The 25,942-nt window shown below is 42.0% G+C and overlaps 1 protein-coding gene across 1 annotated transcript; it reads left to right on the top strand.

Moving 5' to 3' along the window:
• The first annotated feature begins 579 nt into the window (after positions 1–579).
• On the top strand, positions 580–25,174 carry DAZL (deleted in azoospermia like). The gene is made up of 12 exons (XM_008266045.4): positions 580–587; positions 1,356–1,749; positions 9,575–9,721; positions 9,986–10,077; positions 10,923–10,974; positions 12,378–12,441; positions 12,525–12,664; positions 14,614–14,685; positions 15,993–16,043; positions 17,036–17,149; positions 18,839–18,937; positions 23,246–25,174. The coding sequence occupies exons 1-12, from the start codon at positions 580–582 to the stop codon at positions 23,297–23,299; spliced, it is 1,287 nt and encodes a 428-aa protein (XP_008264267.2). The 3' UTR covers positions 23,300–25,174.
• Positions 25,175–25,942: the final 768 nt, after the last annotated feature.

Here is a 25,942-nt window from a genome sequence, read left to right as displayed (position 1 = left end):
CTCCACTTCCGATCCAGCCCCCCTGCTGATGTGCCTCGAAAACAGCAGCGGATGGCCCCAGTACTTGGGCCCCTGCAGCCACTTGGGAGTCTCAGATGGCGTTCCAGGCTCCTGGCTTCAGCTTCTAGCTCATTTTAAACCCATGGATTAAGACACTCTGTCTCTCCTTGTCACTCTGCCTTTCAACTAAATTTTATTTAGAAAAGAACTGCAAGTTTGATTTCAAAGTTTATTTTTTCTTAAACCCAAAGTGAGGGCAGCTTCCTCATCTACTTGTCCATGGGTATTTTATATTTTCCCTGGCCCACCCTCTTCCTGAAGATGATCCCTTTCTGGGAAAGTGACTTTGCAGGCTACTCCTTTCTGGCTCCTAACCTAACCTACTCTAAGCCCTCACTTCCCACCCCCATACATCTAGGCCTCGTCACAGATTAACACCACCTTCTCTACACCTAGGATGCTCAGCTGTCTTGGTGTGCTTGGGAGACGGGCGATTTTCCATCTTGAAACCAGGACAGTCCTGAGCAAACTGGTAGAACTGGTCACCCTGGAACCCAGTGCCCATACCCACAGCCAGAGATGAATTGGTTTATCAAGTCATTGCTGTGGCTTTCAGTTTATGTTAATTTTTGATACCTTGGGATTTTCCTCTTCTATGGATTTAGCTTTATATTGAAAATAAGGTTATTATTTTATCTAGCATTACCAGGTGTTGGTAGTGAATTTTCATGTTAGAGAAGTCCACTATTTGCCAGCTCTAAAAATAATATTTTGATGCTTTTCCAAAGTATAACAGTGAATTTTGAGGATAACAGTCATAGCTAGTCACCCCCGTGGACATAAAGTACCGGAGGTTCTCAAAGTAACAGCCCCACAGCGCCCACTTACTACAAGTCCTATCCCGCGGGCCTTGAGAATGTTCTAGAATTCTCCAGGCAGGCCTAGCGGCTTCTGGTTGCTGCTGGAAGATAAACTTTTCCATTGGCACCCAAACTTCCCTAATGAAGTGATAGTCTCTGCTGTTTGTGCACTTCTTCACCCTGGGTACCCGGCGATCATAGTTATTCGGTAACTGTCTCATGAACCGAGGACGTCTGGACCGGCCCAGCGCCCTTCAATCCAACCCCATCTACCTCAAACTTTACAGAGAAGCGCCCTCGCTTCCGGCCTGTTGATACTCCCTAACCTGTTTTCCCGACTAGTTTCTTCCGTTGCCCTTATTTCCTCTCTCCACAGGCATCTCAGTGGATTTTGGGGTACGGCCACAGGGCTAATCCTGTGCGTTCAAGACGCCATCTTGAAACCAGAGACTAGACGTGTCAAAATTTAACGTATTCCGATCTCCCCCTCGCAAGGGTGCTCCAAAGGCGTTTTCGAGATAGGGTGTACCCCCGGAGCCGCCGTCCGCGTGTGCGAGGGCGCCATGCTGGGCGCCGTCGCCCCCCCAGGCCCCCCACGCGGCGGCGGCGCTGTCACCCATTGGCTGAGGCGGCGCCCACGCGCCCCAGTGCCCGCGCCATCGGCCGCTCCGGGAGCCCCTCGGGCCACGCCTCAGTCCGCCCGCGCCCCTCCTCAGACCACCAGCCTCTCGGGGCGCCTCCGGCTCTGCCGCCGCCCGTTCTGGTCGCTCTGGTTCCTCTGCCCGGTCCAGAGCGGGCAGCGGGCACGAGCACACCCCACAGCGGCCCCCGGAGTGGTGCCCCAAGCGCGGCGGCCTCCTCCTCCTCCTCCTCGGCTGCCGCCATCATGGTGAGTAGAGGCGGAGGGCCGCGAGGCGGCGGGGGCCGGGCCGGCAGGGTCTCCACGGCTGGGCACAACGGCTTTCTGGGTGTGGCGCAGGGAGAGGGGCCGGAAGTGGGGTCGCCCCCAGCCCGGCTTCGCAGGCCGCGGCGTGGCGGGTGCGGCCCAGGGACGCTGGGCTCGTCCGGCCTACACGTGAGAGGCCTGCGTCCTCCTCGCGGCCACACTCTCCGCCACTGTGGACTTGGGCCGCGCTGAGCGGTCGGGTTTCTTTGGCCAGCGGAGGTTTGGGGGAACAAGGTTCCTCCCCTTCTTCCTGCCCCCCCCCCCAACCCCGGAGGCCTGCCATCTCGCGTCCATGGCGGCCTGCGAGATGGCGGCGGGAGCCGGACGCCTCCTAGCGTGGCTGAGCTGAGGAGCCCCTCTGGTGGGACTGCCCGACGCCAGCTTCCTCGGGAACGGCCGCTTGGTCGTCGCCTGGGGGGGGCGGTGGCCCTGCGGCGCCGAGCAGGCACTTGAGGGCACCGGCGCATGCGTGCCTCCGTGCGTGAGTGCGTAGCGTGCGTGGTGGGAGGAGCCACTGGCGTGGCTTCCGGGAAGGCTGGCGGCGGCCGCCCTCGCCGAAGGTCGCTTGCCGCCATCGTGGCCGCGCGAGGCTTGGACTCAGGGATTGCGCTGGAGAAGTGTGGAATTTTTTTTTAAATTAGGGAATGCTTGTTTCTCTCTGGACATACCAGGAGCTTTTAGCAAAATGTGCATTGTGCAGCTAGTCTTCGGTGTGCATTTGTGAGTTTGGGTAAACGCATCGCGCCGGTTGACAAACGCTGCAGGACGCGGCCCTGAGCGAGTGGACCCACCAGTAGGTCAGAAACGTGTGTTACAGACAGTGTGTAACCGTTTGTAGGACAGCAGTTCTTTCCATTCTTAGAGATAAGAGGAAACGTATACACAGTTCATATTATCAAATATTAACATACATTTTTCTTTAAGTATTTGTATAACAGTAATGATCCATGTTCCTGGTTTTAAATCATCATGAGTTGTTAAAATTAATAATTATTGATAATTTCCTCCCCTTATTAGAGGTAAAGTGGGGAAATGGCTAATATTTGCAAGGCAGAGAGGCGGAGAGAGGGGTTCTCCAGATGGCCCAGGTAGCTACTCTGAAGGAGCCAGGAACAACTTCTGGGTCTCGGTCTCCCACGAGGGTGCAGGGGTCCAGGTACGTGGGCCATCTTCCACTGCTTTTCCAGGCCGTAGCAGAGAGCTGGATCGGAATTGGAGCAGTCGGTACTCAAACCAGCGCCTATATGGGATGCTGGCACTGTAGGCCACGGCCTTACCCGCTAGGCCACAGCACTGCCCTGTCCCTAACAGTTTTACCGGGTTTTTTTCTAAATACAAAAGTGTATTCATGGGGCCAGCACTGTGGCGTGGTGGATAAAGCCGCCACCTGCAGTGGCAGCATACCATATAGGCGCTGGTTTGAGTCCGGGCTGCTCCAGTTCCAGTTCAGCTCTCTGCTATGGCCTGGGAAAGCAGTGGAAGACTTGGACCCTGCACCCACGTAGGAGACCTGGAAGAAGCCCCTGGTTCCTGACTTGGGATGGGCGCAGCTCTGGCCGTTGCAGCCAACTGGGGAGTGAACCAGCGGATGGAGGACCTCTCTCTCTCTGCCTCTCCTCTATGTGTAACTGTGACTTTCAAATAAATAATTAAATCTTTTTTTAAAAGTGGATTTATTTGAAAGTAATCCCTTTTGGAAAATGGAGACCCATCTTAATCCCAACACCCATAATCCTGTTACATGGTGAAACGTGCATGCCCTTCCAGATTGTTTTTATGCTTATATTGCTTGTAGGTAGGTAGGTTTTATTTTACAAAAGTGCGTCATGCTATATTGTACAGCTTTACAACCTGAATCTTCAAATCAATAATGTAGTGGACAGTAATCAAAGGTAAATGTAACTGAGTATATAATGTTAAAAATTGTACCAGAATTTGTTTTACTAAGTTTCCTTGTGATGAATACTTTTCCAATATTAAAACAATACTACAATGGATATCATTGTGCAAATATCTTGGCGGGCTTGTACTGTTGATTTCTTCGGATAAATTTCTGGAAGTGGGTGGAAATGGCTGCACCCATTTTATAACAATTTTAAATTATAATAAGTCCTTCCAGGCTTCTTTTGCTGAAGCATATATTGGTTTGTTTTCCCACTGATGATGTATAAAGTGATTTCCACACACTTTCCAATGAGAGGCTGGATTACTTCTTATTCTTGCCAACCTAGAAGCTGGAGAAGTATTTCACTATGTTGATGGGCTTTGTTTTTTTATTTTTTAAGACTGTACTTAATCAAAAGTGAGAGTTAGAGAGACAGGAAGAGAAACGGATCTTTCATCCACTGGTTCACCCCAAATGGCCACAGGCTGTGCCAGGCTGAAGCCAGGAACCAGCAGCTTCATCCAGGTCTGCCACATAGGTACAGGGGCCCAAGTATTTGGGCCATCTTCTACTGCCTCCCCAGGCACATTAGCAGAAACCTGGATCACAAGTGGAGCTGCCAGGACCCAAACCGGTGTCCACATGGGATGCCAGTGTCACAGGTGGCAGCCTAACCTACTACGCCACAACACCAGCCCCAATGTGCTTTTTGAAAAAAATCATTAGTGTCTGTCTGTATAAATTTTTAGTCTACCTTTTCACTTGTACATTTTTCTTTTTTTTTTTTTAAAGATTTATTTTATTTATTTGAAAGACAGAGTTACAGAGAGAGGTAGAGACAGAGAGGGAGGTCTTCCATCTGCTGGTTCACTCCCCAGATGGCTGCAATGGCCGGGGCTGCATCGATCTGAAGCCAGCAGCCAGGAGCTTCTTCTGGGTCTCCCACGGGGGTGCAGGGGCCCAAGCACTCAGGCCATCTTCTGCTGCTTTCCCAGGCCACTGCAAAGAGCTAGAGCAGAAGAGGAGCAGCCAGGACTAGAACCAGCACCTATATGGGTTGCTGGCACTGCAGACTAGGGCTTTAACCCACTGCACCACAGTGCTGGCCCCTACATTTTTCTTTTTCTTACTAACTCAGAAAAACTCAGTTGTTTGCCGTACATGGTGCCCTTACTTTATTCCTAATTTCAATGGAAATAACTTGGTGTTTCACATTAAGCTTGATAATACTTTAGAATTAGATCTATAGTAAATACAATGTTTTTGTTTTATTGTTTTTTTTAAAGATTTATTTATTTATTTGAAAGAGCTACACAGAGAAAGGAGAGATAGACAAAGAGAGAGGTCTTCCATCTGCTGGTTCATTCCCCAGATGGCTGCAAAAGCTGGAGTTGCGCCAATCCGAAGCCAGGAGCTACTTCCTGGTCTCTCATGCAGCTGCAGGGGCCCAAGGACTTGGGCCATCTTCCACTGGCCTCCCAGGCCATAAAAGAGAGCTGGATCAGAAGAGGAGCAGCTGGCACTTCAGGCCAGAGCGTTAACCTGCTGCACCACAGCGCCAGCCCCTATTGGCGATTTTTAAAAATTTAAAGTAAATGCTGTGTTTTCTCATTCTTTTTGAATGGTGAATTAAAGTAACAGGCTTCCTAAAGGTATACCATTTTTTTATTTCCAATATAAACTGTACTTATTCCATGTTTTTTATATATCACTGGAATTTTGTTTTATTTATTTCAAAGGAGGGACAGAGAGAGATCTTGCATCCACTGGTTCCCTTTCCAAATGGCTGCAATGGCCAGGGGTGGGCCAGTCCCAAGCCGACCAGCAGCCAAGAACTCCGTTCAGGTTTCCCTTGTGGGTGGCAGGGTCCAAGCACTCGGGCTGTCCTCCATTGCCTTCTCCGGTATGTCAGCAGGGAGCTGGATGAGAAGGAGAGCAGTGGACACTCCGATATGGATGCTTCGGTCACAAGCGCTGCTTAACTCACTTCTCCACAATGGTGGCCCATATTTATTTATTGCTTACCCTCTGCACCCCATCCTGCCCAGAAACTAATCTTGGAGTCACTTAAAAGTTTTTTATTCTGATTTTCATTTCCTTTCCCCTTAATTTTAGTTTTTCTCTTATAAATTCCTTCCTGTTGATGTGGATATAACTTTGATGACTACAAATTAGAAACTTTGTTCCTAGTCAGTGTATGTAGATCTCAGTTTACTTACATGTAGACTTAGTAGTTGAATTAAATAATGTCAAAGGAGCTGATGTCTCAGGGGGTTTTTACTTTTTTATTATTATTTTTAAAGATTCATTTATTTATTTGAAAGGTGAAGAGGCAGAGAGAGAAAGAAAGAGGTCTTCCATCTGCTGGTTTATTCCCCAAATGCCCACAACAGCCGGAGCTGGGACAATCCAGAGTCAGGAGCTTCTTCCAGGTCTCCCATGTGGGTGCAGGAGCCCAAGGACTTGGGCCATCTTCTACTGCTTTCCCAGGCCATAGCAGAGAGCTGGCTTGGAAGTGGAGCAGCTGGGACTTGAACCAGCACCCATATGGGATGCCAGCACTTCAGGTGGTGGCTTTACCAACTATACTACAGTGCTGGCCCCATCCCAGGAGTTTTAATATTGATAGATTTTTTTTTTCCCCAGCTAGTAGTTCTCTTTGTCCTTTGAAAACCCAAATATTAACAGGGGTACGTTGTAGTAAATAAAGAATTGTATATATGATGGCCTCCAAGCTCACTCATATTTACTGTCTCCACATTTCTCATTTCAAAACCCACCAAGTTGTTTGAAGGTAGAATTCATGAAAATAATTACTTATAATTAATTGAATTTATTTTCATTATCCTCTTAATGGTTAAGATTATATTTAACATCAAATTTTGCTTGTTCTGAACATTCATTTATAGAGTTTTTTAGTCACAGTGATCAAAATAATCAGTTTATCTATTAATTGTTTTTCTTATAAATCATGTAAGTACAGTAGGAGTAGTAAAATCTGCTGTTTCAAGTGTTACAAATTGAGCAGTTTACTTATTTTGTTTGTTTTGACTGCCACCTGCTGGCCAAATACAAGCATTCATTGGTGCCCGCCTTAGTTTCAGACATTATATTATTAAAGTGATTAGATGAATTTTGTCTTTACTATCCCAATTAAGCAAGATCCAAGGCAAAAACAGATTTCCTATACTATCCAACGCCATTTTTTCCTTACCAAATTATGTCTCGGGTATCCATTTTACTTTTTTCTTTTTAAGTATTTGAGAGGTAGAGTTGCAGAGAGAGGAAAAGAGAGAGAGATCTTCCATCTGCTGGTTCACTCCCCAAATGGCTGCAACAGCCAGAACTGAGCCGATCCGAAGCCTGAAGCTTCTTCCAGGTCTCCCACGTGGGTTTAGGGTCTCAAGCGTTTAGTCCATCTTCTGCTACTTTCCCAGGCCATAAGCAGAGAGCTGGACCAGAAGAGGAACGGAGGGACTTGAACCAGTGCCCATATGGTATGCTGACGTCATAAGAGGACAGTGAAAAACATGTTTTTCAAGAACAGTACTTTTTACTTCGTTTCTGGTGGCACTATAGCAAGGTTTCTGAGCCAAAGTCCTATTTCAGATTTTAGCACAGGTAATTCTTGACTGTGGGGGACAGTGTTTTACATTGTACGAGATGTTTAGTAGTATCCCTGGACTTCTGCCCGCCAGATAACAAGAATGTGTCTCAGCTGTGGCTACACAAAATTCTTTCAAACGTGACCAAAAGCTCCTGGGATATAAAATCTTCCTCAACATAAGGATCAACACATTATCATAACTCCTTATAATCTGGCCAGTTAGTAACGCCTCTAAACTAAAGTATGTACAATATGGGGGCAGAGATAGGTGATTCTGTAGCTTATTTATCCAGCAAAGGTGTGTACAAAGTTCATCCACAAACGAAGGGACAATTGATGAGAAAGTCGACAATTTCAGGGGCAGACCTTTGGCGCAGAGTTAGGCTGCATTGTACACTAGCGAGCCTGGTAGAGGTCACAGCTCTGTGCTGATGTGCACATGGGAGGCAGCAGGTGAGGGCTCGGGTACTTGGGTCCCTGCCACCCGTGTGCGAGACCCAGAATCAGCTCCTGGCTTCAGGTGGGCCCAGTCCTCCTGGCTTGTTGCAGGTCATCTGGGGAGCAGATGGGAGATCTGTCTCTCTGCCTTTCAAATAAAATGGAAATAAGTTAAGATTTTTTTTAATGAAAGGAAACACTATAGGAGCAGTTTTACTATTTGCTGCTTCATCATCAGGCAGAATCCAATTACAGTTATAGGAAAGAATTAGGAAGAATTCAGAGAGAAACACAAAATAGCAAGAGTAAGCAAGTACAGATGAATAGAGAAAAGTCAAAGAGTCAGTTTTGGTGATGTGACAGTTTTGATTTCATCTCTAAGTAGTACAACAGTTTGTAGAATGTTGTTTATCAGTAGCTTCTAGCCACAGGAACTCTCTGCTGTCTCGTATCAATTACTGTAAGAAGTATATGCTTCCTTTTTAAAAAAGGTACATCAATTGGTTCTTTTGTCTGTGTTGGTTTTCTTTCATAAACAGGTATATGTCTAACAGCTTTTCTTCCTTAAAGTCATTCATACTTACCTCTTGTAATCATTTTACTTCATAAATGAATTTCATATGGGTGGCTACATCTGAAAGTGGTTTCCTGAAGTTCCAGATAGTTGTCAATAAGTTATCTACAAAATAAGTCAGTAAAATTAAGTAAAGTTAGGAGAGAAACTTTTTACAACAGTCTATTAAAAATAAATTCAAATAACCACATGCTAACATATCCTGTCATACCATTTTATAGTTTACAAAATGAATTCACAGATGTTAACCTCATTCATTCTCAAAGCAGTTTGCTCTGAGATACACAGCTGGCAGTAAAAGTGGCGTATAACCTAGCAAGGAATATGAACATAGATTCCCCAGTGAAATCATTTTTTGTTTCCTTATGCTGTTCTGCTTCTCTAACCCTGTGTATTACCTATAAATACTACTTCAGAAAACTTTACATTAACCTTAGAATTTATTCTGGGAAGATTAAAAAGAGTTTTGATCAGAATCCAGAAAAATAATGAGTTATAGTGTGGACTGCCTTATCTGAAAATGAAGATGGTATTATTTGTGTCTTATCCCACTGTGAAATTTAGAATTATCAGTGGAAATGTCTTCGTATTATTCAAGAGAAAAAATGCGATTTCAAAAGAAGCTTTGAACACCCTGACATCAGGGAAGAGGATTATATACTCCCCTCTCTCTGCCCTTCTCCCCTGGTTTTTTAGCAGGAGCTGTGCTTATGAGCAATAATGTTTTCATGATCTATTTCCTAAGTAAATCAGGCATACTAGCATAGGGATGTTAAAATTAGAAAATTCACATTAATTTTGCTGAGTAGGAAGGTGAAGTAAAACATACTGGTTTGAAACTTTGATGCTTGTTTTCTTTCTAATGCAGCTTTTTTGTTTACTTTTTCCAAAAGATTTACCATGCTTTTTATTAATATACTCAGTAAAATTAAAATTTATCAATGTAGAACAGGATACTTCTAATAACTAGTTTCTACAAATCTGAACTTTGTATTTCCTTACAACTCACAAAACATAAAATCAAGCAGTCTTGCACAGCATTGTACAAGAAGTAATGCGCAGCATTAAGCTTAAGCAAGCACCATACCCTCGAATGCCTGTAAAACCTCGTCTGAACTAAGATTAGTGATTGATTCATAATAAAGTAATTTGCATAATTACTTTACGTAAAATATTTTGTACTTTAAATACAAAAATTACATTCCACGTTATGTATGAATGTTGTCTACGTATCTAGTTATGATGTCTGCTCTCCGTATTACAGTCTGCTGCAAATTCTGAGACTGCGAACTCAACCATCTCCAGAGAGGCCGGCACCCAGTCCTCATCAGCTACAGCCAACCAAGGCTATGTTTTACCAGAAGGCAAAATCATGCCGAACACTGTTTTTGTTGGTGGAATTGATGTCAGGGTATTGTATTCATAGTTCATTTACATTTTAAAATACGTTGGGAGTAATGGAAATTTGGTTCTGTTGCACACTCAAGGTTTCTGTATTTTGTGTAGAATTGGTTTTGTGTTTAACCTAAAGGAGCTAAAAATACCATTGAGAAAGAGCTACAGGTCTTTGGGGATACTTGGAGGAAATAATTCACATCATAAAACCCCCCTTTATAGTAGAATTTAAAGTTTCAAATGCTGAATTTTCACTTTTGAAGTTCAATCTTTTCCATAGATGGATGAAACTGAAATTAGAAGTTTCTTTGCTAGATATGGTTCTGTTAAAGAAGTGAAGATAATCACGGATCGAACTGGTGTGTCCAAAGGGTGAGTAAAATTAACGTTCACCTTAAATTACCAAAAATTTCTGAATTTTTTTTTTTTTGATAGGCAGAGTTAGAGAGAGACAGAAAGGTTCCATTGGTTCACACCCCCAAAATGGCCGCTACAGCCAGCATGCTGTGCCAGTCCGAAGCCAGGAGCCAGGTGCTTCTCCTGGTCTCCCATGCAGGTGCAGGGCCCAAGGACTTGGGCCATCCTCCACTGCCTTCCCGGGCCACAGCAGAGAGCTGGACTGGAAGAGGAGCAACCGGGACAGAACCGGTGCCCCAACTGGGGCTAGAACCCTGGGTATCAGTGCCGCAGGCAGAGGATTAGCCTAGTGAGCCGTGGCGCCAGCCAAAAATTTCTGAATTCTAAAGTCTGGCATCCGGACATATGAATGAAATGTGTTCCTTTGTTAATTTCTTTCTTGTAGTAGAGAAAAATTTGTTGCCAGCTCTTTAATAATTAGTTTCCTGTTTGTATTTCCTTTCTTTATTTGACACAAGTGGATAGTTGATTTTATCAAATAATTATTTCTTTGCATGCTTCACAGAATCTTAAATTTTAACCCTCTTGCTGTAGGTAATAAGTTAAATTCATATTTATAGGACTGTTATGTTAGAAATGGAGTTCTCATGCTACCTTAATCTTAATACATTCTGACATAGATTAGGTTTTAAAAAATGGAAAGTAGTAGTGTTTATAGAGGATCTATCACATCTCAAAAATATTTAGCACAGTATATTACCTTTTATCATGATCTTTTCTATTATTTCATAGAATACTAGATATTATAAACCATTTACTATACGAAGATGATTTGACATTTCATTTATCTATCTTTCTAGCTATGGATTTGTTTCGTTTTATAATGACGTGGACGTGCAGAAGATTGTAGAAGTAAGTAATCTTCGTATGCAGAAATTCCTTATTTAGCTCATTGATGTAGTGTTTAGTAAGTTCTGAACATGCTCAGTCTTGTGAAACATGCAGAGGAAGATAACACTCAACATTCAAATCCAAACTTAGAATAATCTTGCATAACATGTCAGAACCTGTTTTATTTTTGATTGGGTATTTAGCTTCAAGAACTAGAGATAGGAAGAATTAGAGCCAAGGTGATAGCTTTTTTTTAAAACATTTTTTATTTATTTGAAAGAGTTACAGAGAGAGGTAGAGAGAGAGAAAGAGATCTTCCATCTGCTGGTTCGCTACTCAAATGGCTGCAACTCCTGGAGCTGAGCTGATCAGAAGCCAGGAGCTTCTTCCGGGTCTCCCATGCGGGGGCCATCCTCTGCTGCTTTCCCAGGTGCATTTGCAGGGACCTGGATCAGAAGTAGAGCAGCCAGCACTCAAAATGGTGTCCATATGGGATGCCGGTGCTACAGCCTGGGACTTTAACCCACTGTGCCATAGCGCCGGCGCCAGATAGCTTTTTGATCAAATTCTGCTTGACAGCTGATTGGAGTAGTAAAGGGGAAAGTTGACAAATTTTGGTTTGATGTATTTTTATCACTGTTTCTCTGTCTCTCTCTCTCACTCTCACTCTCTCTCTCTCTCTCATAAAGATTTATTTATTTAAAAGAGTTACAGAGAGAGGGAGAGACAGAAATCTTCTATACACTGTGTTACTCCCCAAATGGCCACAACAACCATGGCTGAGCCAGACCTAAGCCAAGAGGCATAGCTTTATCCAGGTCTCCCATGTGCTTGAGCCATCTTCCACTGCTTTTTGCCAGGCTGTTAGCAGGAAGCTGGATCAGAAGTGGAGCAGTCAGGATTTGAACCCACACCCGTATGGATGCCAGTGTCAAAGGCTGTGGCTTGAGGCTGGCACTGTGGCGTAGCGGGTCACCTGCAGTGCCAGCATCCCATATGGGTGCTGGTTCAAGTCCCAGCTGCTCCACTTCCAATTCAGCTCTCTGCTATGGCCTGGGAAAGCAGTAGAAGATGGGCCAAGCCCTTGGGCCCCTGCACCCACATGGGAGACCCAGGAGAAGCTCTTGGCTCCTGTTTTCGGCTCAGCACAGCTCCAGCCATTGTGGGCATCTGGGGAGTGAACCAGCGGATGGAAGACCTCTCTCTCTCTGCCTCTCCTTCTCTCTCTGTGTAACTCTGACTTTCAAGTGAATAAATAAATATTTTTTAAAAAAAGGCTGTGGCTTTATCTGCTTTGTCACAATGCTGGCCCCCGTCTCTGATCTCTTCTAGTAGGAACTTTAGAGGACTTTGGGGATGTTCACAAGTGTTGGAAGTAATGATTGGAAAATTGATTCTAGTGTCTGTTACTGTTTTATTTTCAGTCACAGATAAATTTCCATGGTAAAAAGCTGAAACTGGGCCCTGCAATCAGGAAACAAAATTTATGTGAGTAAAAAAATAAATTGCTGATGTTTTATTTTTCAGAGAACTAAAAATAAGTTTCTTTTTTTTTTTTATTTTCTTAAAAGGTGCTTATCATGTGCAGCCACGTCCTTTGGTTTTTAATCCTCCTCCACCACCACAGTTTCAGAGTGTGTGGAGTAACCCAAACACTGAAACTTACATGCAGCCTCCAACCATGATGAATCCAATAACTCAGTATGTTCAGGTGAGAATTACCTACGTTCCTGTTCATTCAATCTAGTCTTTACCATCTGTGGAAGTGCAGTAATAAGTGGTAATATAGTCCCTGTTTAGATACTTCGAGTGATAGGTAGTCTGACTTTTGCTAGAAATCTCTCATTCTTCGTGTTTTTCCTTACACTAAGCCGAAGTCTGCTTCTGTACAGTTGGTAAGCCTTTGTCTTTTTTTTTTTTTTTTTTTTTTTGACAGGCAGAGTGGACAGTGAGAGAGACAGAGAGAAAGGTCTTCCTGCGCCATTGGTTCACCCTCCAATGGCCGCCATGGCCAGCAAGCTGCGGCCGGCGCACCGCGCTGATCCGAAGGCAGGAGCCAGGTGTTTATCCTGGTCTCCCATGGGGTGCAGGGCCCAAGCACTTGGGCCATCCTCCACTGCACTCCCTGGCCACAGCAGAGAGCTGGCCTGGAAGAGGGACAGAATCCGGCGCCCTGACCGGGACTAGAACCCGGTGTGCAGGCGCCGCAAGGCAGAGGATTAGCCTAGTGAGCCGCGGTGCCGGCCAAACCTTTGTCTTAGAACTGACCTCTAGCCACATAGAACATATTTTCCCCTCCATACAGTGATTCTTAAAATATTTAAAGGCAGCTTTCTTCACTTATCTTTCTAGTTTGTTCTTTAAAGTTTAGCAATTTTTCTAGCCATCTTTATTTGTAATAATTTCCAGATGCTTCTTCATACAGATTGTTGACTTCTGGATATATTCTGGTTCTCAGATGGGTAACTTTCTGGTGTATTTCAGTGTATTTGTAAACCCTGTGACTTTGTGGTATAGAATGGGATTTGGTATGCTTACTCTATCCTGTTCATAAATAACATTTATTTTTTAGTTCATTTTACTTTCCTTGTTTTGAAGATATTGCCTTTGCCAGAAAAAAATAATAGTGAGGTCATTCTATATTGTCTCTCTTTTGTTTACATTTTTCATCTATTTAAAACATAGGGTATGTCTTTTCTTATTTTTCTTGCTCTAAACATGGCTAGAAAGAAAAAGCCATACTTGTTCCTAACATTTACCAAGAGCTGTGATCTATTCTGAGTATTCATGCTATTGCTTACATGTTTTTAATCAACAAATATTAATTAAACATGTGTGATACCATATTATCTCTTTTCCAGTTTTAGATAGTATTCTGCCCTTAATTTTTAGAAATGAAATACAGAAAAACTATAAAGTCCATAGAAGGACTACACATAATGTGATAGTATTGTCAAAGGATTATAAAACCATCTAAAAGTATTTTTAAAAAGAAATAACACAGGGCCGGCACTGTGACTCAGCAGGAAAAGCTGCCGCCTGCTGTGCCAGCATCCCATAAGGGTGCCTGTTGGAGTCTCGGCTGCTCCACCTCCAATCTAACTCTCTGCTGTGGCCTGGGAAAGCATTAGAAGATGGGCCAAGTCCTTGGGCCCCTACCTGTGTGGGAGACCTGGAAGAAGCTCCTGGCTCCTGGCTTCGGATTGGCCCAGCTCTGGCCATTGCAACCATTTAGGGAGTGAACCAGCAGATGGAAGACCTCTCTCTCTCTCTTTCTTTGCCTCTACCTCTGTAACTCTGCCTTTCAAATAAATAAATAAATAAATCTTAAAAGCAAGCAAGCAAGCAAAGGGATTAATTTGACATAGGGTTTAGAACCTTATCACCAGTGGAAGAAAGAACTTCTGGGTAGGGATAGATATGCACAGGAGATAAACTTAGGTCACTTATCTTGTCATTCATTCTTTTCTCCTCCCCTGCTCAAAAAGAATACTTTGTATTATGAAGTTAGTTAATCATTTAAAATTCGACATTGTTATATATAATATAATGAGTATTTCTTAATTTTCATATTTTTGTTATATTGGGAATAATATTCTTTCCTATTTCTTTTTAAGTTTACCTTATTAATCCAGTTTTTCTGTAAACTTTGTTTTTCAGGCATATCCTCCTTACCCAAGTTCACCAGTTCAGGTCATCACTGGATATCAGCTGCCTGTTTATAACTATCAGGTAATTTAAGAGGGAACAAGTGGATTTACTTCGGGATGTTGTTGAGGCTTTTAATTTATTTGTATAAATCTTCCATGTAGTTTGTCATTTAAACTAGGGAAATGTGTCTAAAATTAAAAAAAATCTAGAATTAAGGCCTTTATATTATTTAGAAACAATGAAATAATTTGGACAGGAATGTACTTAACAAGAACTTTTCTCTAGGACTATTTTCTAAGATTTGTTGGCTCATATTTTTTAAAAAAATTAGTTTATTCATTTGAAAGAGTGACAGGAAACAACTGAGAGCTTTTGTTCACTGATTCATTGCCCAAATGCCCACAACAGTGAGGACTGGACCAGGCCAAAGCCAGAAGCCCAAGTCCTGGCACCATCCTCAGCTGTCTTGGTCAGTGCATAAGTAGGAAGTTGGATGGGTAGCAAAGTACCGGACACTCACACTGGCACTACGGTGGCTTTACAGCACTGTGCCACAACGCCTTCTATATTTTAACATTTGTTCTTCCATTTTTGCCATCAAATATCTAAAGTATCTAGACTGGCTTTTATAAAATTTTTCTAAGAAAATAAGATGAAATAAAATCAGTCTTATTTTTATAACTCAGAATTTTTATTAAATTTGATAGTGTTTATTTTAGCTGGCAAAATCATAGTTTTCTGAATTTCACCTCATAGATAAAGCCATATCTATGACCTGTGATCCTTGCTATGGGAATAAATTTAAAGAAATACAATCTTTGAGTTTTCCTGAATGTCACCTTCAGAAAACTGAGAAAAAGGTGAGGTTTATATATAGTGGTGACAGTAATCCCAGGTATTAGAAACAGAAAATATTTTTCTTTCATTCTGTTTCTTTTATTTACTATTTTTTTCAAGATTGATTGATTTATTTGAAAGGTACAGTTACAGACAGAGAAAGGGAGAGACAAAGACAAGGGTCTTCCATTTGCTGATTGACTCCCCAAATGGCTGCAATGACCAGAGCTGAGCCAGTCCGAAGCCAGGAGTTTCTTCCGGGTATCCCACGAGGTTGCAGGGGCCCAAGCATTTGGGCCATCTTCACTGCTTTCCCAGACCATAGGCAGAGAGCTGCATTGGAAGAGGAGCATCAGCCCTCAGGCTGGGGCCCATATGGAATGCCTGTGCTGCAAGAGGAGGCTCAATGCTACTACGCCACAGTGGCGGTCTCTTTATTAGAACTAACTAAAGGATCCAGTGTGATAAATGCTTCTGTATTATCTTATGTCTTTGTGAAAATGTATAAAAATATTGGAATAATTTTTGTTTTGTTTTGTTTTGTTTTCAAGATGCCACCACAGTGGCCTACTGGGGAACAAAGGAGTTATGTTATACCTCCGGTAAAATGAATTGAAATGAGTATATCTTATTCTTTATTTTATCATGTACATATTGAATGTATTAGGCCTTTTGTCATATTGTAAGCCTAAATATATATTTTAAAGATGGATATATTTGGAAGGCAGAGCAACAGAGATTGGGAGAGACATCTTCCATCTGCTAGTTTATTCCCCACTTGGCTGCAACAGCCAGGTCTGGGCCAGGCTGAAACCAAGAGTCAGAACCTCCATCCTGGTCTCACACTGGGGACAGGGACGCAAGTGACTGGGCTGTCATCTTCCTTACCAAGCAGTCTAACAGGAAGCTGGCTTGGAAGTGGAGTAGCTACAACTCAAATTGGCATTCTAACAAGTATACCAGCTTTGCAAGCAGCGACTTAACCTGCTACAAATATTTTTCAGTGCCTCTTTATATTATGTGCTGTGTTTTCTTAATTTCTTGTTTTACTGAGTATATGCTCCCATGGGAAAGTACTTTTTATTTCTTGTGTTTTCCTGTGTTTAAGCAAGGGCTGTTCTGCATATGAGAAGTGCTCTGGTAGCTGTTGATAGAATATGTAATCCAAGAAAAATATTAATACACATTTAGAATTAGCATTAAATCTGCCTAGCATCTACTGCTGGTTCTGCTACTCATAAAACATCTGATGGAGAGAAACAAACTAATGGTATTAGTACCATTAAATAAGAAAAGGAATAAGACAAAAGGGAGTACTACCTCTGAAACACCTCAGGGTTGGATGTTTGAAGGATAGAGTTAATGGTTATATAATTTTCAGGCACTCCCTTACTTCGACTTAGAATTTATTTTTCTTGGAGTCCTCCTGATTCTGATTATGTTGATGCCTAGAAAAAAAAATGTAAAATAAAATGCTGCCTCACTGCTTTGGAATATTCAGTTTCAAACTTGAAATAATGTAATTGAATTTCAACTTTAAAATACACCTGTACAACTTAGAACTGTACCTCTACTTTTGTCATTTTTAATGTAGGCTTATGCAGCTGTGAACTACCACTGCAGTGAAGTTGACCCAGGCGCCGAAGTGTTGTCGAGCGAATGCTCAGTTCACGAAGCTGCTCCATCCCCGGGAAATGGCTCGCAGAAGGCAAACATCTGATTTTATTGATTCGTGTTAATATTTCATATTTATATTTTCAGATTTTCATTAATGACCCTTTGAGAATCAGGCATTTCATTTTTTTAAAAGAAGATTTGTTTATTTATTTGAGAGTCAGAGTTACACAGATAGAGTTACACAGAGAGAGAAGGAGAGGCAGAGAGAGAGGTCTTCCATCACTGGTTCACTCTGCAATTGGCCACAATGGCTGGAGCTGCACCAATCTGAAGCCAGGAGCTTCTTTCGGGTCTCCTACACAGGAGCAGGGGCCCAAGGACTTGGGCCATCTTTTACTGCTTTCCAGGCCGTAGCAAGGAGCTGGATTGGAAGTGGAGCAGCCAGGACTCGAACCCCAGGCCCTTATGGGATGCCGGCCCTGCAGGCAGCAGCTTTACCCACTACGCCACAGTGCCAGCCCCAAGCATTTCCTTTTTAAAGGTGGAAGTCATATAATACAGAGCTTAAGTAATTGACTAACATTTAGCCGTTAATGTACAGGCTGATAAAATTTCAGATACCCTTACACTTTCAGTGCATACACAGTTTCTGATTCAGTAGTAGGCCTTTCTTTTCCAATTTGTTTTTGTTTCTTTGATCATATGTTAATAAATATTAATAGGATTCTTTGTTTAGCTAAAAAGTAATACATATTAATTATGGCGTTCTCCTAACATTATATATGTTGGAAGCAATTCTCAAGAGTGGCGCAGCACTAGTTACACAAATATGGAAGTAGGCAGAGTTGCTTTTCTTCTTATCAGAAGAGTGGGCTCCTACGATAATAATCTGACTTTTGAATTCAAATGTGTTTTGTTAAATGGGTAGGAGTGGCTCACTTGGCTAATCCTCCGCCTGCAGTGCCGGCACACTGGGTTCTAATCCCAGTCGGGGTGCCGGATTCTGTCCCGGTTGCCCCTCTTGCAGTCCAGCTCTCTGCTGTGGCCAGGGAAGGCAGTGGAGGATGGCCCAAGTACTTGGGCCCTGCACCCGCATGGGAGACCAGGAGAAGCACCTGGCTCCTGGCTTCGGATCAGCACTGTGCGCCAGCCGCAGCCCGCTGGACGCGGCGGCCATTGGAGGGTGAACCAACGGCCAAGGAAGACCTTTCTCTCTGTCTCTCTCACTGTCCACTCTGCCTGTCAAAATAAATAAATAAATGGGTAGGAGTGTAAAAGTAGTTGGTGTGCTAGGAACGTGTACAACACTGAATGATTCCCATCTTGTAGTGTGAACTTCATCAAAGTGTTTGCAAAAAAAAAAAAAAATTTTTGAGAGCTACTGAATCATAAAATGAAAAAAGTTCCTTGGTTTGATTCATAATTTAAAAATTTGAAAAAAACGTTAAAAGTACTTTATGGTACAGTTGTATAGTTGGTTTTGACCTGAGTATTTTTTTAAAAGAATACTAGCATTCACTATTTCTTATCTTAACAGGAAGAATTAAAGAGCTTTAAGCAAAATATCCTAGGGTTTTAATAAATTGAGTTTTTTAAACCAGTATCCTGGCATTAAGATTCTAAAATACTTCAGTTTGGCAGAAAACTTAAGTGAGGTGGTAAGAATTAGGAATTGTGTAATTCTTTAGAAATAAATGTTGTATGTTGATGAAACTTTTTAAAAAGTTTTACAGTGAGTAAGACAGTCTTTAGAGAAGTAATGAAAACTTCTGTATTTCAGAAATCTGTGGACCGAAGCATACAGACAGTGGTATCTTGTCTGTTTAATCCTGAGAACAGGCTGAGAAACTCCCTTGTTACTCAAGATGATTACTTCAAGGTATGTGAGGAATGATATGCAGGATAAAAATTAGATAGGTTGGCTTTGAAGTATGCTTTTTTCCTGTGGTATGTGTGTTTCAGAATATTCCGAGCATGTTAATGGACTGTTGGCGTTTGACTGTAACCCAGTCAGTCACAGTGAGTGGGCCTTAGCTGGCAGTGTACTTGATGCCACTCAAATCTTGGTAGAGTACTTTGTCTTCAGGGAAGAAGCCTTTAGCTGAAGCTTGTAATTGAAAGGGTTCATGAAACAAGAGAAAACATTGACTTACCAATTAGTAAAAAAAAAAAAAAGCAGCATTGAATACATGGGTGTTGACTGAAGAGAACAGAAGAAATGGATCACTCAGATGATGTTCCTAAACAGTGTGCAAGAAGAAGAGGGTGAAGTGCTGTGAAAACAGCTGAGAGAAGAGACGTGGAAGTTGATCCAGTGCTGTAAGGTGGAAGACTGGGTATTTGAATTTTTAGGAAACCCGCTTCTGCTCTTGCTTCTCGGGTCCACTTTGGACAGATCATTTGAATCTGACTGAGGCTCCAGTTCTTACAAGTGTAAGTGAAGAGGTGGTACAGGACTACAGGTCCCTAAGGTCCTTTAGTTCCAAGTTTTTGAATGTGAAACTAACTCAAACACTGTGTTTAGAAAGGGAAGCCCGGCCGGCGCCGCGGCTCACTAGGCTAATCCTCCGCCTAGCGGCGCCAGCACACCGGGTTCTAGTCCCGGTCGGGGCGCCGGATTCTGTCCCGGTTGCCCCTCTTCCAGGCCAGCTCTCTGCTGTGGCCCAGGAGTGCAGTGGAGGATGGCCCAGGTGCTTGGGCCCTGCACCCCATGGGAGACCAGGAGAAGCACCTGGCTCCTGCCTTTGGATCAGCGCAGCGCACCAGCCGCAGCAACCATTGGAGGGTGAACCAACGGCAAAGGAAGACCTCTCTCTCTCACTGTCCACTCTGCCTGTCAAAAAAAAAAAAAAAAAAAAAAGAAAGGGAAGGCTTTTCTTTTTTTTTTTTTTTTTTTTCAGTGAAAGGTTTGTTGAGATGCAGGTACCTTAGAGTTCACACATTTAAAGTGTACGATTCATTTTTTTCTTAGTATATTTACAGAATTTTGTGACCATGATTCCAGTCAATTTTAGTTACTTTAGTAACCCCCAAAATAAACTATCAGTACTCTTCATTTCTCCCCAACTCTGCTATTATAGCCTTAGGCAACCACAAATTTACTTTCTTCAAGGACTTTTTTATTCTAGACATTTCATAGAAATAGAATCAGGCAGTATATGACCTTAAAGTTCATCTGTGTTACAGCACATACCAGTATCTTTTATTATTTATTTGAAAGAGTAACAGAGGGAGAGGCAGAGAGAGAGAGCTCTTCCATCAGATGGCTACAATGGCCAGGGCTGGGTCAGGCTAAAGCCAGGAGCCAGGAGCTTCTTCCAGGTCTGCCACATGGGTGCAGGGGCCCAAGCACTTGGGCCATCATCTGCTGCTTTCCCAGGAGCATTAGCAGGGAGCTGGATTGGAAGTGGAGCAACCAGAACATGAACCAATGCCCATATGAGATGCCAGCGCTGCAGGCGGCAGCTTTACCCACTACACCACAGTGCCAGCCCCATCAGTATGTCTTGTCTTCTTTCAGCGTGGTATGGTAACTATGTTTTAACATTTTGAGGAACTGTCAGAGTTTGTCCAAAATGGCTGTACTATTTTATATTCAAAGGAAATATTTTAACCATTACTTTGTGTCTTTTTAAACAGAAGAAAGAATAGCTTTTTTTTAACCTATGAATGAACATAGAATGAAGCTTAAAAATGACTTTTTTTGTGAAATATATTAAGGACCTCCATTAATGCAGAAGAGTAGAACCATAACAGAGAGTAAGCATAATTCATTTAAAGTTGGTGTTTGTTCCTTTCTGCATAAACAGTATACTTCAGAAAGGAAAGAACTGGAGTTGTATGACAGCCTACCTTGCCCAAAATTCTTGAAGATTATTCTTTATTTTTTTAATATTTATTTATTTATTTATTTATTTAAAAGGCAGAATTAGAGAGAAAGGTCTTCCATCTGCTGGTTCACTTCCCAAATGGCCACAACAGCTGAAGCTGGGTTGAACTGAAGCCAGGAGCTTCTTCCAGGTCTCTCACATGGGTGCAGGGGCCCAAGCACTTGGGCCATCTTCTGCTGCTTTTCCAGGAGCATTAGCAGGGAGCTGGATTGGAAGTGGAGCAACCAGAACATGAACCAGTGCTCATAAGGGATGCAAGCACTGTAGGTGGTGGCTTTACCAGCTATGCCACAGCGCCAGCCCCAAAAGTATTCTTTTTTTTTTTTTAAGATTTTATTTGTTTATTTGAAAGAGTTACAGAGAGGCAGAAAGAGAGAGAGAGAGAAACAGAGGTCTTCCATTTGCTGGTTCACTCCCCAGATGGCCACAACAGCCAGAGCTGAACTGATCCAAAGCTAGGAGCTTCCTCTGGGTCTCCCATGCAGGTGCAGGGGCCCAAGGACTTGGGCCATCTTCTGCTGCTTTCCCAGGCCACAGCAAGAGAGCTGGATCAGAAGAAAAGCAGCCAGGTTTCGAACAGGTGCCCATATGAGACACTGGCACTGCAAGGTGGCAGCTTTACCCACTGTGCCACAACACCAGCCCCCAAAGAAAGTATTCTTTAAACTTGAGTTTTCACGTTTTACTAGACAAAGCTTTCCTTTGAATTCCAGAGTTTTCTGTTCCCTTGGCTAGAAGTCAGAAGTTGGCAGCCTGTAGTTATCTGGCATCTAGAGCTATTTTGTCTGGCTAAGTGTTGTTTTTCATTGTTTCTATTGAAATTGAATGCATCCAAGCATTTGAATGCACTTACTGTTTGCACAGAAAATTATCATACTTTCGCAATCTTAAGTTTCCAACCTGACCTCTGAAGATAAATATATCCGTTTATGACCACTTTTTTATTTATCATTTTTTTTTAAGAAGGCAGAGTTACAGAGAGATGAAGAGATAGAGAGGCCTTCCATCTACTGGTTCACTCCCCAAATGGCCACAACAGCTGAAACTGGGCCGATCTGAAGCCAGGAGCTTCTTCTAGGTCTCCCATGTGGGTGCAGGGGCCCAAGCACTTGGGCCATCTTCCACTGTTTTCCTAGGCCACAGCAGAGAGCTAGATCAGATGAGGGGCAGCAGGACATGAACTGGCGCCCATATGTGATATCGGCACTGCAGGCAGAGGTAGAGGCTTAGCCACAGCACTGGCCTGACCACTTTTCTAGGCTATAAACTAAGTAGGATATTACTCTGCTGACGGATTATAATCTCCAGAAGTCACCTTTGCTTACATGACAACTTGATTTAATCCCCAGGAAAATAATAGTTAAGTCAACTATGTAGAGAAGAAAATACTGTTAGGTTACACTGGCTTACTCAGCCCATTGTCTCTGTAAGGGCTCCCCTCTTACATCCACGTCTGTCTGCAACATAGAATGAGAGGAGAATTGTGTGAGTACAGTCAATCCCTGTGTCCACAGATCCAGTACCCATAGGTGCCACATCTGTGCATTCAGCCAACCACAGAGCAAGGCTATTTTTTTAAAGTTGCATTTGTAGTGAACATGTACAGACTTTATTTGTTGTTATTCCTTAAACAGTACAGTGTAACAGCTGTTCCTATTGCACTAGATATTATAAGTAATTTAGAAGTGATTTAAAGTATGAAGAACATGCACAAGTTACATGCAAATACTACTGCATTTTATGTAGAGGGGACTTGAGCCTCAGAGTTGGCTATCCGAGAGGGGTCCTGAAACCAGTCTCCTTGAGGGGATACCAAGAGATGACTCTGGCTTAGAGTTTTCCTGTTCATTCCTAGAGAATCACACATTCTCACAGGCTGAGGGCACATCTTTAAAAATGCCAAAACTTACATCTTTTATCCTAAAACGTGTGATTTCAGATTGAAGTGATAGAGTACCGTTTCAACCCATGATTTCTACAAGATGAAATATAGTCAGTAAAAGCAGCACTTTGGAAAATCACATACTTCTGCTGGGTATCTTTGGGATTCACTGCCTAATCACTAATTAGAAGTACATAACATGATATTGCTTCTACGTGCTCTGTTTCTGAGTTGACTGGCATTTCTGTGGTACATTTGTTAGCCCAAAGTTCAAGAATGCTTCCCAGAAAGGATCACTTTTCTCTTATTATTTATAATATTTAACCCCAAAATAAATACTTTTAAGTTTTGCAGGTCTCTTAGGTCAATAGGAAAATTTCAGTGAGTTAAACAAGACTGTTTGTGTCGTTTCTAGGATAAAAGAGTGCATCACTTTAGAAGAAGCCGGGCAGTGCTTAAATCTGTTTGATCCTCCCTGCTAACATTCTGGTCTCATGGAAATTGCCTGGTTTTGAATATTAAGAAGAGACTAAAAATTTTTCACTATTGTAGAACTTAACTCTGAATTTTGATAAATCTGACTCAGACTTTCTGTACGAGTTATGTTAGATTTGTAGTTTTATTTTACATTAAAACTGTTCTTTATTAGATGTTTATTTAGAAACTAGTTCAATGTTCCATATATAGTTGAAAGTAAAAAATAATTGAGACTGAGAGGAATAGCTTTTAAGTTTTATTTGTAAGGATTTTTTAAAATTGAAATTAGCATTTTAAGAGTTTTAAAAGCAACAACTGATTTTCAAACAAATTGTTTTAAAAAGGCTATTTTGAAAGGTCAGAATTTTGGTAGTTTGAATACGAACATTTCACTTCTCCAACAAGTACCTGTGAACAGTACAGTATTTACAGTATTGTGCTTTGCATTCTGATTTGTCTAGAAATTTACCGCAAAAGCAGAAATTTTTAAAACTGCATTTTTAATCAATGGAACTCAATATACAGTTAGCTTTATTGAAGTCTTCCTTATCTAAAACCCAGTAAAACAGATTCTAACAAACAGTCCAATCAGTGGGTCTTATGTTTACTCAAAATATATTTTATTCTTTATCTAGAATCCACCCATATATGTTCTGTTTGATTGGGATGCTAATTAGGATAACTAAAATTCTGGGCCTGATTTTTTTTTTTAAGAATCCGGGACAAACTAAACTTCACTAGGTAGATAAGCTTCTCAGTGAGTTACCATTCTCCTTTTTTTTTTTAAATTTTTTTCTTGAAATGCTACACTCAATGGCTGTATCTTAAATTGTGCAAAATATTGGTATTAAAGGATGCTGAAATTTTTTATGTTACTTAAAGGTTAATCAGAGTATCTGAAGTGAATTGTTTTTATAAAAACACTAGTTACTATATAGTAAATAGATTTTTATTTTTATTATCCTATTATCTTTGCTTTTGTAAAGTAAAATACGTCCAGACTAGTCAAAGTAGGTAGATTTGGCATTTCAAAACCACAAAAGTTGTTATAATTTGTAAGTATATCCAAGCATGTTACAGTCAGATTTAATAAATTGTTTCTAGGTTAGCTGGTCTCTTCATTAGGCGTTGTACCTCATGACGGGTAACTGGAGTACCGAGCCCTTTGCTGTGCCCACTGCCCTTTTTTTAGTCTGTACTGCTATTCTTCTAGGCAGTTCAGTTCTAGAACTGGTAGTGCAGAGAAAGGAGGTAGCAGTTTGAGGAATCAGCCCTGGGGAGGTAGCAACAGGGTAATACCTTCCTCGGGATGCGGTTGTCTCGGCGGCATCTGGCCGGCCAGGGACGTGAGTGTGGAGTGGCTCCCTGGCCTTTCCGCTCTAGAACGTGGAGACTCCATTTATCCCTAACTTAGTGCAGCTGCCACGGCCGTGTCACCAGTGCCCATTGTGGTCTGTAACTCCTCATAATTTTCATTCTGAATCTGAAGGGAAGAATTTTTTTAAGGATTCCCAAGAGGGTGAAATGTGTCCTTTTAAAGATTCTCTATACTTTTTTTAATGCCGTAACATTTTACATACATCTTCTGTGATTAAATTTCCAGCTTTCCATGAATGGTACCTAAATTCTAAAAGAGCCATTCTGATTATCTCAATATAACCTCGAGGAAAAGTAAGGAATAAACTTGTCTGCTCTTTCATTGGAGTGAAATATTTAAAAGAGTGAAGTAGAAAAAAGAGACAAAATCCTGAACCTTTCAAAATGGAAAATTAATTTTAAACTTAAAAATGTGTTTCTCTTACCTATTTCTGATACTGTCTTTGCATAAATGAATAAACAGAAATAAAGAAACTTCTTTTCAAAAGTATTTTGGACCTACTGATTGGGTGGTAGTGTGTGACAAGGTTAGATCTGGAAATTCAGAAGCATAAATGTTCAGTATACTAATCTGGCAAAGCTGGCCTATAAAAGCAAACTTCGGTGCATTGTATTTTTGTCATTTTGTGAAGTCGAGATGAATTTTGATGAGGAAATTCTTGCTGTTTGGAGTTGAAAGTGGCCCAGCGGGTCCCACCACAGTGCATCGGCGGCAGTGGCGAGTGGGGATGCAGGGGCGTGGGGATGCTGGTTAGCACATCCGATGCGGTCACTCATGGCCAGAGGGTCTGGCAGGGAGGATCTCTCGTTTTCGAGCCTGTGAAACATTTTGGATGCTTCATACTTTGGGCCTAACCTTTGACTGTTAATTTGGAGTACTGCAGTTACGTCACAGAGTTTAGATGATTCATATTGCGTTTGCTTCATATAAAGGTACACTCAAAAAAGGTGTGCACTGACCACAAATTTTCCCTTTCAGATGCCTCCTATGGTATATTTTGTCAGTTGGTAAGCTCTTACTATGTGGCTCATTCCCAGAAAATTACAACACCAAGATTCTGTAAGATAGACAAGAGTACCTTTTGAATTCTCAAAGAGGATACATTTTGATGTTTATAATATGCTGAAAATTCCATTAATGTGTGTATATTTGTATGTGTACACGTTAATCATTACCCAGAACATTATCTCCGACAAAACTGAGTGTTACTATTTTCACATCCTGGAAGTAGACTGCAGGATGCCTTAGTTTAAACCT

This window comes from Oryctolagus cuniculus, chromosome 4, assembly GCF_051225735.1.
Source record: "Oryctolagus cuniculus isolate XC-2025 breed Fujian yellow rabbit chromosome 4, ASM5122573v1, whole genome shotgun sequence".
Classification (NCBI taxonomy): Eukaryota; Metazoa; Chordata; class Mammalia; order Lagomorpha; family Leporidae; genus Oryctolagus; species Oryctolagus cuniculus.
Note: the sequence above shows the minus strand (reverse complement) of the source record. Positions and strands in the feature narration are given on the sequence as shown.

Excerpts from the sequence above, each read along its gene's own strand:
- DAZL (XM_008266045.4), top strand. Across the intron at positions 10,078-10,922 it reads CGAACTGGTGTGTCCAAAGG|CTATGGATTTGTTTCGTTTT; the intron begins GTGAGTAAAATT and ends CTATCTTTCTAG. Across the intron at positions 12,442-12,524 it reads AATCAGGAAACAAAATTTAT|GTGCTTATCATGTGCAGCCA; the intron begins GTGAGTAAAAAA and ends TTTTCTTAAAAG.